This window comes from Erpetoichthys calabaricus, chromosome 14 (assembly GCF_900747795.2).
Source record: "Erpetoichthys calabaricus chromosome 14, fErpCal1.3, whole genome shotgun sequence".
Lineage (NCBI taxonomy): Eukaryota > Metazoa > Chordata > Cladistia > Polypteriformes > Polypteridae > Erpetoichthys > Erpetoichthys calabaricus.
This window is the reverse complement of record NC_041407.2, coordinates 83,977,285-83,993,786: the sequence shown is the minus strand read 5'-3', so window position 1 is coordinate 83,993,786 and position 16,502 is coordinate 83,977,285. Positions and strand designations below refer to the sequence as shown.

Genomic DNA, 16,502 nt, shown 5'->3' with positions numbered 1-16,502 from the left:
GTCATTTCGGACCCTCCGATACGCTCCCCACGTAAGGTTATCAGATATTATGCGGTGTCGCTTTCTCGCATTCTCATACTTTTCTGGGAATCCCTAACCCATGCGTATTCATTTTTGCTCTTTGAAAATCAGGACTCTGTCACCAGGGCCAAATTACATCATTATCCCTTAAGGATTTCGAGTTTTTCGGTTACTTTTCCTTTCCCCGATGCTTACGCGAAGAAGTGGAGCGCTCCTCTCCCATCTGCGATCCATTCCGATTCAATATTTCTTATGTATGGGTCTCCGTTGTGCTCATACCCAATTCTTCCCCAGGATTCCCCTACACCAAACTAAATTTAGGTCCTTTCTAAATCCGCCTCCCTCTCCGAGTGCCGGAATCCGTGGCTCAGGTACTTTCTGACGCTCCTTTAAGGGACGCGCCCTTCATCGCCGGATTCTTGATTCGTCGCTTGTCGTCGTGACAGCTCGTAGTAACACTCTCTTCTCTGCCTCCCCTGCTCTGCTTTTACACGCCCCGTCTCCGCCTGAGAGACCCGCAGCCCACGTGGTCGTACAAGCCGCAGAATTCATTATTATAAATGAGGAGAGGGCTTGGTTGCCTCAAGCTCTCGGCAGTAAAACCGACAAAGACCTCTGGTTTCCACTACAGTGTTCCATTTCAGACGAGGATATGATGCGGTGCTAGACCCCGTCTTCTAGGTGATTACTCGGAGAGCCGTTTCGACTCGTGAGTGGAAAGCCTAGCGCCTCTTCAGCTGTGCGCAGTACAGCTCGGCCGCCCGCCGAAGATCCGTCTACCCCCGAGGAAACGGCACCGCAAGTCTCTCCGACTTCTTCTTTCTTTGTATTGTTTTTTTTTTTTCTTGCAATCTCGTGGGATCAGTTAGGAGGATGTCCCATCAGAGATAAAGAGGAGTGTCTTCGACGTACCTCTCTACGAAAAAAAGGAGATATCGTGAGGATAGAGCAGCCGGCAGCATGCTGTGGACAGCGTAACGGGCACTGGCCGATTAGACTCAAGTGACACCGGGATGGTCCACGGAGCAGTTTAGCGGTGGCCACGGCTTCGCGATGCTCTGAAATCTCGCTGCATCTGTCATTCCTCGCTTTGCTCCTGTTTTTATTGTTTCTCATCATCTGATCGTTTTTTAAGGAGTTGCTCGGTTAACACCCGCGTCTCAGCATGGGGAAGTGCAATGGGAGATGCACTTTGGTGGTCATATGCGGTTTGCAGTTGGTGAGTAGCATTGATTTATTTTTCTATCGCTATATGGTATGAAACAATGCAAGCGAAACACTGCGATGCTTGGTGATTGACGGAATTCTGTCCGCGCGGAAATAATATAGCGCCTTTACAACATAGTTTTTTAGGCTTATTTACCCAGTTGTGTTGGGAATTTTTGAATGTGTTGTGTATTCATTTACAGACTGTACATTTAAATTGTTTACTGTCGCGATGCTACTAGATACATTAGCTTTCCTAACTACATAAAGAAATCTGTCGACCGATTCTGTATACAAATCATAGCAACAAAGGGATTAAGGAGTCTATTAATATTAACACCAGTTTTAATTATGAATCCTGTGAATGTATCCTCAGTGGTACTGCACTTTATTGTGATGTTGCTGTGTGAGCCCAGTTGTGATAGCAGCATGTTGCTGGGTAGTAATCACAGGAGGGCTTAAAGGCAGGAGGCCCCCTCCTTTTCAAGGTGCTTCAGCAAAGGCTGCCATATATCATTTTCATATGTCCATCACCTTTCTATGGACTTACAGAAATTTAATAGCTAGCAGTTGAAGCTGATCACTTTCTGAGATCAAGGAAGAGGCCAGAGGAAGGGACTGGGACTGTTATTTTCTGAAATTGTGTTCATACGGTGACTGGGCATACCTGACATGGTTAGCCCCATTAATACAGCATTTTAAAAGTAAAGTTCACATTGGAGAGGGTGGAATGAAGGCTGCTGGGCAGTGGCAGCTTTGTGGACCAACAATACCAACTTGAGCATCCCAGAATGTAAAACACAAAGATCTGGACAAATCTTTTCAGATGTAACGTCCAACATACAGTTCATATATCACATCTCCTTAAAACAAGAGGAGAAATCAGAAAGTACACAGAAGAATATTATAAGTAATGTGTGGTTCTGACTGTCTGTTAATCTATATAATTACTGATTCATTGTTAGGAAAAAGTGAAAAGTAAATAGAAGAATTCAATCATCATTCAAAATGATCATAATCATAATGTATATCCTATCTATCTATCTATCTATCTATCTATCTATCTATCTATCTATCTATCTATCTATCTATCTATCTATCTTATGTACTGTATAAAGATATGAAAGTCACTGTATATCTCTTATATAGTGCCTGTTGTTTCTCTGTCTGTGTGTCTGCCAGTTAGATTATTTACGTCCTTATTAGAGATAACCATGGGAGTCAAATGCTGTAGCAGTACAGAGCCTCTTAAATCCTGTTGGCTATCTTATAATCTGAAAAAGCTTCCTGCGGTAGTGTTTTTTCTTGTCCAACCATGTATGATTATAATATTATTACTCTATGCTTGTTAGAGACCACAAAAGATTTCTATCTATCTATCTATCTATTATATAGTGCCTGTCATATCTATGTACCTATCTATATAGTGCCTTTCATATCTATTACTTTAAATAGGACTTTTTAAATCTATCTATTATATAGTGCCTTTCATATCTATCTACCTATCTGTCCATACTTTATAGTGCCTTTCATATCTATTATTTTAAATAGGCCTTTTTAAATCTATCTATCCTATAGTGCCTTTCATGTCTATCTATCTACAGTGCATCCGGAAAGTATTCACAGCGCATCACTTTTTCCACCTTTTGTTATGTTACAGCCTTATTCCAAAATGGATTCAATTCATTTTTTTTCATCAGAATTCCACACACAACACCCCATAATGACAACGTGAAAAAAGTTTACTTGAGATTTTTGAAAATTTATTAAAAATAAAAAAACTGAGAAATCCCATGTACATAAGTATTCACAGCCTTTGCTCAATACTTTGTCGATGCACCTTTGGCAGCAATTCCAGCCTCAAGTCTTTTTGAATATGATGCCACAAGCTTGGCACACCTATCCTTGGCCAGTTTCGCCCATTCCTCTTTGCAGCACCTCTCAAGCTCCATCAGGTTGGATGGGAAGCGTCGGTGCACAGCCATTTTAAGATCTCTCCAGAGATGTTCAATCGGATTCAAGTCTGGGCTCTGGCTGGGCCATTCAAGGACATTCACAGAGTTGTCCTGAAGCCACTCCTTTGATATCTTGGCTGTGTGCTTAGGGTCGTTGTCCTGCTGAAAGATGAACCGTCGCCCCAGTCTGAGGTCAAGAGCGCTCTGGAGCAGGTTTTCATCCAGGATGTCTCTGTACATTACTGCAGTCATCTTTCCCTTTATCCTGACTAGTCTCCCAGTCCCTGCCGCTGAAAAACATCCCCACAGCATGATGCTGCCACCACCATGCTTCACTGTAGGGATGGTGCCAGGTTTTCCCCAAATGTGACGCCTGGCATTCACACCAAAGAGTTCAATCTTTGTCTCATCACACCAGAGAATTTTCTTTCTCATGGTCTGAGAGTCCTTCAGGTGCCTTTTGGCAAACTGCCATGTGCCTTTTACTAAGGAGTGGCTTCCGTCTGGCCACTCTACCATACAGGCCTGATTGGTGGATTGCTGCAGAGATGGTTGTCCTTCTGGAAGGTTCTCCTCTCTCCACAGAGGACCTCTGAAGCTCTGACAGAGTGACCATCGGGTTCTTGGTCACCTCCCTGACTAAGGCCCTTCTCCCCCGATCGCTCAGTTTAGATGGCCGTCCAGCTCTAGGAAGAGTCCTGGTGGTTTCAAACTCATTGGGACCTTCAAAGCAGCAAAAAATTTTCTGTAACCTTCCCCAGATTTGTGCCTCGAGACAATCCTGTCTCGGAGGTCTACAGACAATTCCTTTGACTTCATGCTTGGTTTGTGCTCTGACATGAACTGTCAACTGTAGGACCTTATATAGACAGGTGTGTGCCTTTCCAAATCATGTCCAGTCAACTGAATTTACCACAGGTGGACTCCAATGAAGCTGCAGAAACATCTCAAGGATGATCAGGGGAAACAGGATGCACCTGAGCTCAATTTCGAGCTTCATGGCAAAGACTGTGAATACTTATGTACATGTGCTTTCTCAAATTTTGTATTTCTAATAAATGTGCAAAAATCTCAAGTAAACTTTTTTCATGTTGTCATTATGGGGTGTTGTGTGTAGAATTCTGAGGAAAAAAATGAATTGAATCCATTTTGGAATAAGGCTGTAACATAACAAAATGTGGAAAAAGTGATGTACTGTGAATACTTTCTGGATGCACTCTATCTATCTATCTATCTATCTATCTATCTATCTGTGTAATAATTGATAAATGGATAAACCCGTCACCCTAATTAACTCAGATAATTGCGTCTGAGATTTTTGTCACATTTTTTTCAGAGGCTTTGGATTTGTGTCTCACAGCCACCTTATTGCTGAGTGTGTGTATTAAGCTCTACTTCAAGGAAACATTTCTTTAATGCCATGTTGCCAGCATAAACATGTTTAATGAGCTTCCTTCTCACCTGAGAACTCATAAAAAATTGAAATTGCTTGATGAAACTTTTATTTGGGTGACAATGCCCAATTGAACTTGCCTCGTGTTGTTGTGCTCTTGCTCTCCTACTTTCTCTCCCATATAGTAAATGGTGAATGTTTTAGGGACATTTGCACCTGTTTACAAGCGAACAAGGAAGGTCAGTCCCAAAGAAGTCATCCATTTCTGTAGAATCCCACCTCTCTAAGAGCCTTGTTTTTTGTTTTGTTCTGTTGTCCTCTTGTCGGTGAGCATCAGTGTACTGGCCACCCTGTCTTCGGGCTCCCCACAGCAGCTGGATCATTTCAGTTTTTAAAAGGTCACTTTGGATGACAGCTTGTGAATATCACTCACATTCAGACATCACAGCGTGGCAGATGACTTCTCAGAAACTCCAGCTGGATTACGGTATGGCCTTTTGGCACCCAGATAGCAGTAAAGGCCACGATCCTTCCAGGTTGTGAGGAAAAAGATTTTCATAAGATGTGATCATCAGATGGCATCGATTGGATGACACACAGGGGCCCAGGAGTCTAAAGCTTGTTATTTCTTTAAGGTGCCCACTGCATGCCGTGCTGGCAAAGGCTGATAACGAAGTTACTTAGTAAGTTGGTGTCTTCTTTAAAGAAAACTAAAATGAACCGTGACAGAAAAAAATCTTTGGCCAAAGTGCAACAGGAGACGCAGGTGCCTTAAGTGACTCTCTTTGAGTTTCTTCTTGTATGCTGTTTAAGCTGAGATTGCCAACAGCTTAAAAGGATTCCTGGTACTGAGCAATTATAACTTTCTAAAGCAGCACTTGGATTCCAGATAGTGTGTCAGCGGGTAGAGGCTGCTTTTAGAAGTAAATCATTACAAAGAAACACATAAATATGAAAAACCTTGAAGAGGAGTAACAGTGTTACTGCTGGGCATAAATCAAATTCAGCGTGCAACACGACTGTGTGCAGAAAAGGACACATGTGCAGCAAATTCTTATTTAAGAACACTTTGTAGATACCTAATGGACTTTTAAAAATTTCAAGTACAAAGTACAAAAGAGACTGAAGCGAGACCGAGATGCATGTAGGAAATGAAGGCAATCAAAGCCCATGGAGATGGCCCAAGGTTCTCTACTGCCTGGGGGTCTGGCTTTCACTCTCTACAGAGAAGTGAGGAAGAGGGGCGTGACATGTTTCTGCATTTTAGGCCAGTGTGATGCCAAGTCTTTGTCTGTGCGATCAACTTTAATGTGCTGAGTTAACAAAGACGCAGCTGGGAAATGTAGTGTGCGTATGGATTTAGCCAGACACGAGTTTAAATTGGGTGGCATTAGGGCCTGCTGGCAAAAGCGGCTTTACTTATTAATATTGTATTTCCATATAATATAATATAACACACGGTCTGTCATGAAATTAATGGTGCTAATTGAAAACCTGCAAAGAGCTGTACTTGATGTATTGATGGAACTCACAGAAGATGATTTCCAAGAGCTAGAAGATTCAAAATGCAATAACAAATAAGAATTCATTGCAATTATCAATTCAATTAGTTTCATGACAGATATTGTATAATATAATATAATGCAACTTATGTCATGAATTTAGCAAGACTGGTTGGAACCATCTGAAGACGTACAAGTGAGGGACCAACATGTCTCTCAATTACAGTATATAAAAAAATCCTGCAACGAGACTTTTTGAAGATTTCTTCAAGTCCTGCCCTCCTCGCACACGGTCTACTCACCTCACAATCGTGTGAATGCTTTTGTCAGACACAGTTCCTGCTCTCTCAGCTCTTATAAATTTTAACTTTTTCCTCACTTTAAGTTCCCAATTAAAAAAGGCGTATTATGTCCAAATCTTATTGAAGAATTTCATCATAAAGGGTTATCGACAGTAAAAATGAGCACACGGGATATCCTAGCACCGAGAAACGAATTTCAATCAGTTACACAGCAAATTGGTTAAATGCGTATCAATAGACTATACTGAAACAGTGGGTGGTGATGGTGCGGAAGATGAAAACATCAACTTACAATATCCTGAAGAACATCTGCAACCGTAAACACCGTCCGGTCTTCCACCGCACAAATTACTGTAGGAAGAAGGATGTATCCAAGAAAGTAATGTAGTACATCTTCAGGGGATAACATTAGACAACAAAGGAGATCTTGATATGCCATTCGTATTAAAATGTTAACAGTTTACCGTTAGAATAGCTTTTACAAAGAAAATTAACAAATCTCAGAGTCAAATGTTCAAAAAAGTCGGTTTACTTAATAGAGAGAAAGAAATGAAATTCACTCACGGGCAGTTATACGTCGCATTGTCACGATGAAAGTCCAAACACAGAACCAAAATTCAATGCGATATTGACAAACATTTAATTAAAATAATTGTTTTTACTGAAGTTTTACAGTAAAAGTGTAAGTGTAAAAGGTATTTGCGTGTTAATTTCAAAGCGAAACAGAACAAAATCGTATTACTCAACGATTAACCCTAATGCAACATAAAAACATAATTTACTTTCAAATTATTACGTTTTACTGTTTTCTAATGTGGTTAATTACTCACTGTAATGTAAACTAGTTAATTATATTAAGCATATGTAACAACACCCATGAAAATAAAAATCTGTTTAAATTGTACATCCGTGTCCCCATACGCAAAGTGGCTAGCATGTAGTGCCAGCCTAGGGGTTGGCGAGCGAAGTGAGCAGGGGGCAAAGCCTCCTAGTAATAACAACAAATATTGACACTATTCTATTTAATATTAGCCTCATTAGTTTCATGACAAACCTACTCTTTTCTATTCTGTTCTCTTTTCATGTATATAGGCTGATGCTGTGGAGAAGCGGTTAGTGTGCTCCACTAGTGTGAGTTCATTTAGCCGTACTTGCCTTCTCCTTGCCTGTGTGCAGTTTGCATTTCCTCGACTTGTCTGCATGTGTGTTTTCTCCTGGTCCGCTGGTTTTGTTCCTAAAATCCTAAAACACTTGCAGGTCAAGTAGACTGGCAACTTTAAACTGGACCCAACATGAATGAATGTGAACAGGTGAACTGTCCAGGGCTTCTTCATGTCTTCTTGTCCTCAATGCGTCTAGGGTAGGCTGTAGTTTTCTGTGAACCTAAATCTGATTCAAACAGGTTAAGAAAATTGATTGTTAAATATAAGTTTGACCTTAAAATTGTGTTTAAGGTAGAATCCCACACTGAACAGGGTACATATCCATCACAGGGCACACTCCGACATCCTCAGTTTCCATTTAACTTTACATCCACATCTTTTTGAGTTTGCAAACCTGCACAAATCCAGGGAGAACATCCAGACGGTTAGGATTTGAACCCACAAGTCTAAAGATGTTAGGCAGCATTGCTGAACACTGCAGTATTACTAACAGTGTATAGTTCTTATGTTCTCCCACATTTATGTAGGTTAGTATCACGTACTAGAAATCTGCATGTTAATGTTATTGGAGACTTTGACTTGGCCAGAGTGGGTGAGTAAGTGACTGGAATAAGCAGGTTCACAAAATAAATGAATGGATAATGCAATGAAGCAGCATCCCATCCAGGGGGCTACATCTTGCCTTGTGTCCTTAGATATAGTGGAACAAAATAACATAATGGAGGAATGAGGTTTTATTATCTGTCCATCAGTAAATCCTGTTAGGTCCAGTACAGAGATGCTTTAGTCAGAGACCAAACGTGTGTGTGTGTGTTTGTGTGTGTTTCATTCTCTAACCCTAGTCTAATCCAACTGAAACTTGCAGAGAGGCCAGAATCTATCAGTGCCAGTCCATCAAGTTCCAGGTTTATTGCCATGTGCACCTTGTATAATGAAATACTTACTAATCAGGTCTAATCAGAACTGTCGACAATAATATAATACCAACAAAGACACACAAAAAACATGCATGGAGGAACCCCCCCAGAAATCAGGAGAACATGCAGACCCCACACAGACAATTCAAACCCAGCATACTGAGTACACAAAACAGCGACACTTACTGCTGCACTGTCACACTTCCCTCTGTTATGTTTTACATCAAATCCTCTTATCCAGGGCAGGACCATGGAGAAGCTAGAGCCTATCCCAGCAAGCATTGGGCACCAAGCAAGGGGAAACAATCCCTGGAAAGGTGTGCCAGGCCATTACAGGGTATATCAAATGATAGTTATGTTGATTCATAGCACTCATGCCATTTTTTTACTAATGTTTGGGGTTCCCACTGTGAAGACTGCGCATATCTCAATGTATTATGTTTAGGCCCCCTAGTTACTTTTACATTTTAAAGACATGATTTAAGCTTGACTGTAACTTTAAATTAAACCATTATAATTGTGTGTGGCTAATTTTGCAATTATTCCTTGCAGTGATGGTAAGCATTTGCCTTGCTCAGATATGTTTCAGTTTTTTGTAGTCATTCACTAATTTAGAAAATATTTTATATCCACCTTAACAAAAGGATAAGTGTCTGTGTATCTGTCTGTGGGTTCATCTAATGTCTATGTCTCCAACAGATGGTGCATTAAAAACACTTAACACTGCTTTTATGAATCCCATACCAAATAGCATATAACAGAGACATGTGCAATTTCATGGTGCACAGCAATCGTTACACTGAAGTCTACATTGATTACTTAGATTTCAACCCGTCTTAGACGGGCAGAACAGCTAAATACATTCTAAATTTCTCAAACCCACATAATCCAATTGCGGGTTGTAGGAGGCTAAAGCTGTTTTCAGACACATTATGTTCTGTTCTCCATCCATTTGCATAACCTGCTTCTCCAGGTTAGGGTTGTGGTGCAGCTGGAGCCTATCCCAGCAATCCTTAGGTGCAAGGCAAGAACATCACCCGGACAGGACTCCATCACTTATATTATCCATCCATCCATCCATTATCCAACCCGCTATATCCTAACTACAGGGTCACAGGGGTCTGCTGGAGCCAATCCCAGCCAACACAGGGCACAAGGCAGGGAACAAACCCAGGGCAGGGGGCCAACCCACCGCATTATCTTATCTTATCTTATCTTATCTTATCCATTTTCCAGCCCGCTGAATCTGAATATAGGGTCACGGGGGGTCTGCTGGAGCCAATCCCAGCCAACACAGGGCACAAGGCAGGAATCAGCCCTAGGCAGGGGGCCAACCCACCGCAGGACACACACAAACACACCCACACACCAAGCACACACTAGGGCCAATTTAGAATCGCCAATCCACCTAACCTGCATGTCTTTGGACTGTGGGAGGAAACCGGAGCGCCCGGAGGAAACCCACGCAGACACGGGGAGAACATGCAAACTCCTATTATATTATATTATATTATATTATATTATATTATATTATATTATATTATATTATTTTCATAAATCCCAAGGAAAATTATTTTAGGGTAATTGGTATGAGAAGGTTCTGTCTAACAAACAGGCATCACTCCATTTGTATGTCCCGCCTTGCATCTGAAGCTACCCTTTGTGACCTTATAATTGCAAAAACGATTGTTGTGTGAGGTAAGGATGGTGCTGCTTTGATGGCGTGACATCAACCTGTGTACTAGTTTTCAGATTGGGCATTGTGTGCCTTCTATAATATCTGTAGCGTTTAAAGTCAATTCTGTTCAGTTTATTGTTTGTATAGAGCTCTTCACTGAGCGCAAGCACAGAGCACTATGACAAGTTCAGAGGTAGATACAAATGCAAACCTTACACAATGAGTACCCATAAAGACACACTTGTACTGTAGATTGACGAAGAAGCTGGTGAAATTTAATTTGGCTTCTTGGTTAAACATGGACACATTTTACTTAGCTCTTCATGGCTTTTTTTCATAATCTCTTAAAGCATAGCACATATGAACAACCAAGGGTATGGCGCTATAGACATAGCTGTTATACCATTAACATGCCCCATTAGCTTGTAAATGCAGCAGTGCCACACAGTAGCCAGTCTTAGAACATACTTTCTATATCTCATATAATATTAGAAGTTCAGCTGTTTTCTGTACTCTGTTTTCCCATAATATGATAGTAAAACATGATTACTGGGGACATAGACAGTCTCTATATGACACTGAATACAATTAATAAGTAGATAGATAGATAGAAATATCTATCTATCTCTCTATCATATAGTGCCTTTCACATCTATCTATCTATCTATCTATCTATCTATCTATCTATCTATCTATCTATCTATCTATCTATCTATCTATCTATCTATCTATCTATCATCTACATACATAGTTATTTGTATTTTTGTACATTTATTTATTTGATTAAATGAATAATAAGAGCTTCTGTGTCTTTCCAAGAGCAGTGTTTTATCCGTTCTCAGCAAACAAGAACAAGTACTTAATTTCCAGTTTTTCCCATACATTTTAGAAATCTCAGGTGCAGTGACAATTACTGGGATTTCATGTATTCATCAGACGTTTACAGCTATTTTGTTGCCTGTGCATGTAAACTTGTTAAGAAATCGCATACATTTTTTCTTTCTTTTATCTAAAGCGTAAGGCCTTATCCCAGATGGATTAAGTTCTGTCCATTCACAGCAGACACGTCTAATCTATATGCTGAAGGTTAGCACCGTGTGAAAAGGCCCTGCAGAACAGATGTCCCATCTGCTTTTGATCAGTGGTCCTCGCTTTTGTGCTAGGTCCTCATTGGCCCTTGATCCATACTGGCATGGTGCTTTCTTTAGTGCTAGGAGTGGTTTACCCAAGGGCAACCGAGCAAACCCAGTGAACCGCCAAAAGGCCGTCTGACAGCTGACCTCTTGGGAAAAACACGCGCAGTGGCTTACTGGGTGAGGGAGAGACGGCTTAGTTCAAAACTAGGTGGCTATTGCCTGCCATTGTGTATGATGCAGATAAATACAAGGCAGATTGCTCTGCATTGCCCAGTTTTTCCAGATTAAACGTATTAAATGTTCAATTAAATATTATTTCATATATTGTAGAATGTTTACAGATATTACCTTCAAATGGCCCTTTATAAAAAAAAAACAAACCACATTATAATATTTGAGGACTCGCATGGCCACTCTGTAGTCATAAATGATGAGGTGTTAATAAGTCGACTGGTGACTTCAAACTGCCCCGGTGTATGTGAGTGTGGCCTGGCATGAACTAACACCCTGTGCTGGGTAGCACCTTACCTTAAACCCAAAGTACGAGGGCTTGGCACTGGACTACTTTGCAGTTATTGTTAGTGTATGTGGCCCAGCATGCCGTTCTACCACCATTTCCTCCCATTGGATACTCCAAGCCATGATAGACACTCCCGCACCCAAATCAGTGGATTCGTGAGCGACTTCATTCCCTCTATGGCAGCTTGAGAGAATGCCAGTCTGTGCATTAACATACCTTACGGCGGCTGCTCCTTTGAAAAAACGCAGAGAAAAGATGATGGATGGTTAACTCTTAATAATCAAAACCACTAAGCGAATGCTCAGGATTTACACAACACATAGGGATAAAGGAAGGACGTGAATTTCTAGCAGGTTGTGTTTCACTTCACCCACCTGGGTTAACTAGCATGGTGATTTGAGCTGAAAAAAGATGAATTTCATTTGAAATGGCTGTTTTAGTGTAAAAAGGGATTTTGGTGTGTTCCATGCAAATAGGCAGTTGGTTATTATTGTTGTGTTGGACACTGAGTCCGAGGACTATTGTGAGGAAAGTTAAATCACAAGGAGACGATATGTGAGACTATAATTGTAGTGAGAGAGAGAAATTATTGTGCTGGAAAGGAGAGGATGATGGGTTTTTAAAGTAACCAGGAGAAACGACGAGGGAAAAACTTAAAAACAACTCGAAATCTGTGAGGTCTGCTGCTCAGCAACCAAAAAACAAAAATTACAAAACAAAAATCAAAGTTGAAAAACGAGAGCAAAAGTTCTTAACCAGAAAGATCGTTAGGGAAAAAAGCTAGATTAATAAAGGTAAAAGTTTCGATTTGAATCCGTGAACTCAGACGGAGAAATGACTTTGAAGGTGAACTTTTATCTTGTCACATCCAGCAAAAAAATCAAAATGGTAGCCAAAATGGCCCAACTACAGTTACAAAAGCAAAACTAAACCATAAGGTGAGAAAAGTAATGTCACCATCAAAATCCTTGAGGTAGAAACCCCTCAATTTGAGTGCTCAATCACCCTAAAAGAGCAAGGAAAAGGTAAATGAACAAAAAGTCCCAACAGATACAAGGTCAAGACCAAATGAGACAACCAAAATGTGAGGACAAGATGAAAATCAGCAGGCTAAGGAAGAAACGAAACCTGACATAAGGGTCAACGTGTTGTGAAGCTAACTATTGCTAGTTCAAATAGTTTATCCAACCAAGGTATAAAGTGCCGCCGTAACCGCTGCCATTTTATACCATCATATCCAATGATGTAGTTGATGCGATGATTGTGGTCTGGTGCTGCTTTCTGTCGCGTCATGTAAGCAAACAATCTTTCTTAAAAATAAATAGAATCTACATGGGGAAAAAAAACCCCAACCATTTTCAGAAATGACTCGGACATGGGAGCAAGGATGGGGAACCAGTCCAGCAGCTCAAGATATTGATTTAACTAAATTAAAAAGGGCTAAAATCGCCTCTCTGTCTCTGGTGTTTTATGTGTTATCAGTCCTTCTCCCTTCAATGGGTCTCTCAGAATGAACGTCCTCCTCTTCTCTGAAGCCTAATTTATAGCGATTGGCTCCCAGAGCGCGACACGTGGTCAGGGAATGTTCGAGTTTTGCCCCTCAGAGCTGTAAGCAAAAGGGAAGATTTAGTTAACGTCAGCGCCCTCTCTCATCCTGGAGGGGAAATATCTTACCTCTGTAGTGGCGTGAATGTGTCCCCAAAGCACATGTATGTGACCCCTTACAGTAACCACAAATATACATATAAAAAAAATCACTAGGGGAATGCAGTCCTAAAATAAAATGTAAATCTTACCTTCAGAATTTCCAGAACATATCTGGTCGTGTGCATTCGTTTTAAGACCAAGATCGAGATTCTGGCCTCTTCAGTTACTGAGTAATCGCACGCCAGCCAGACCCTTAGCTTCTTCTTTATCTTTTCCCACTTCTATGTGAGGTCGTTGTGCCCGATCCACCTTCTCCTGCACCTCCTCCCTGTTCCCGACCGGTTTTCCTTCAAATCTTCTTCCACTTCATCCATCCACCTCCGCTTTGGCCTCCTCGCTTTCTCCTCCCTTGTACTTCTATTCTCATCACTCTTTTGCCCACATATTCATTGTCTCTCATCGTCACATGGCTACTTCAGCCTACCTTCTTCTACTTTCTTAGACATCTCTCCCACTTTTGTTGTACCTCCGATTGTCTAATTTCTTATTCTGTCCCTTTTTGTATTAACATTTTATCTATATAGATTACAGTTATTAAGTATTCATTTGTTCGATTAAAGAATTAATGAGTGTTCAAATACCAGGGTAATGTTTAAGGCTGGCAAATATGAGCTACTGATTGATGGTGTGATGAATTGTGAAGGAAATTTTGTAAGACTTTTGTAAAAAAAAAAAAGCCCCCTGCAATTTGGGTGATGCTTTAATGTTAGCGCACATTTTCATAACGGTGCATTAGGGCCGCATCCAAGACACAGAGTGGTGGCTTCTTCAGGCACACTAAGAACTGTGCACTTCTCGCCTTCCAATGGCGTCAGTTAATGACCGGTTTTTATGTGGGGATTTATTTTCATAAATGAAATGATTGCAGTGCACTTTCCTTCTATCAAGTTAAATGGCAGGACTGTCACCTCCGTGATGCAGCCAGTGCCAGATTGTCTTATTTCTTTTACCTCCCACCCCTTTATTATGATCAAAGCTGCCAGCAGCTACCCCCTCTGAACTAATGACTTAGGGGAGCTGAAGGCTTCCTGCCTCCGTGGCAGACGTGTTGTCTCGGCCCTGCTAGATAGACAGCGGGCAATGCCAGCAGTGGCAGGCTGGGAGATCTTTAAAATTCAGTGTGACTAAGAGTGCTGAGCAGCAATGTTGTTAGATAGTTTGGGGACAGACGGCTGGGCAGGTTGCCTTTTTAAAGCCCCCTGCGCTGCTATTTATTCAATAAAGAGGCTCAGGCATAGTAGGTTAAACTATGGGTCTGCCAAAAATGCAGCACAGCGATTCATTAAGCAACATGGGACTACAAGCGATTGAGCTGCCAATGTAGAGTCTTGTAAAATCACAAAAGTCTATGAGTAAGCAGCAGTGATTGCTCCCCTTTTAGGGTTGTTTCCTTAATCGTAGCTAAATGAACTTACATTCTTCACATCATAAGAGCCTGAAGTAGGAGAAGACTGTGAAAAGTATCTTTTTTTATGTGTAAATTGTACCCTTGATTCCTTTTACTATGGTTAGAAATATGCAAGTATTCTTTTACACGATGCTTAAGGGAGCATTATGGATGCTCTTTTGTTTCATATGCAGGTTTATAAGTAGCAGTTCCGCTCTGCTGTGAAGGACAGGGGGACTTGGGAAATGAAGTTAAGTGAGAGCAGAAGCGAGGTTGATGCAGTCGATAGTTATTAATAAACAGGCAGCAGCCTCTTAGCTCAAAGGAACACGGACATTAAGTGCTGTTTAGCAGTAATCCCGTCCTTCAAAACCAATGGGCTCTTGGACAGATTCACTGCTCTGATTGTACGGATTTTGCTTTCCAAGAAATGGAATTCTGTGACCAGCCCAGAGGGTCCTGGTCTTCTGTGATCGTTAGAATGGTTAAGGCTGCTGGGCAGTGGATCACTACAGATACTGACTTGAGCATTCCGGAAAGTGATGCGAGGGACAGGAAAATAAAGATCTGGACAAATCCGGTCAGGTTTAACATCCAGAGCAGTGACGTATCAGATCACTTCAGCTCTCCACACTCCACACTCTCCAAACTCACATGCGGAGTACGCTGCCCCTCTTTAACTGGACAAGCTGCTGTACATCTGTTCATACATTTGGAAAGTAAATACAACAATTCAGTAATCATGCACAACTATCATTCATTACAAGAATACCGTGTTCTGTCTCGCCACACTGCTTATTAAATGTATTCACTCCCCATTTTATTGAATCAAAGTAGGATTCATTTGGCTATTTTGACAGAGGTCTGTTTTAACTTTGACATTAAAATGTCTTTTTCTGTTCATCAGTGTGAAAAAAGTCAAATTAAATTAATTGGGATTTAATGTCATATAATAATAAAATGTGAAAGCTTCCAAAGTGTTGGAGTCCCAAAGCATGTACTGTATGTTCCAAAGGCACTTCCAAAAAATCAGGAGTGGTCTCCTGTAGACTTTCTCGTATACTCAGATATGGGGATGGATATTTGAGGAGTAAATGCAAGACATCCATCTATCCATTTTCCAACCCGCTGAATCTGAACACAGGGTCACGGGGGTCTGCTGGAGCCAATCCCAGCCAACACAGAGCACCAACCCACCGCAGGACACACACACACACACACACCAAGCACACACTAGGGACTAGGGATTCTCCTTACTGCGAGGCAGCAGCGCCACCACTGTGCCACCATGCTGCCCAACTGCAAGACAATGATTATATTTTTATATTATGTACATTAAAGAACCGTCCACACCAAATCAAATCTTATTAATATATATTGAACAATTATTATAAAAGTAAAATTGAATAAATCGGACTCTGCAGCTGCATGAATAAAAGGTAAAGTACCACTGCTGTTTAGCAGAAATAGCCCAAAAGTTGATAGAAATCTACGTTTTGTACCTAATACTTGTATGCAAAATTTGGGTGACCAAAGTGAAAGCATACTCAGGTTATCGTGTTTACACACACACACACATAATTCCAAAAATGGTATTTTCAGACTCAGGGAGGTT

General features: G+C 41.0%; 1 protein-coding gene across 2 annotated transcripts in view; it reads left to right on the top strand.

Annotated features, from left to right (window-relative positions):
• Nucleotides 1–726: 726 nt before the first annotated feature.
• Nucleotides 727–16,502, top strand: part of nkain1 (sodium/potassium transporting ATPase interacting 1) — a 451,861-nt gene continuing 436,085 nt past the window's right edge. For both annotated transcript variants that reach the window (XM_051919007.1, XM_051919008.1), the window contains exon 1: nt 727–1,240. In XM_051919007.1, the coding sequence (XP_051774967.1) occupies nt 1,187–1,240 (54 nt within the window). In that variant the 5' untranslated portion in view covers nt 727–1,186. The remainder of the gene's footprint in view (nt 1,241–16,502) is intronic.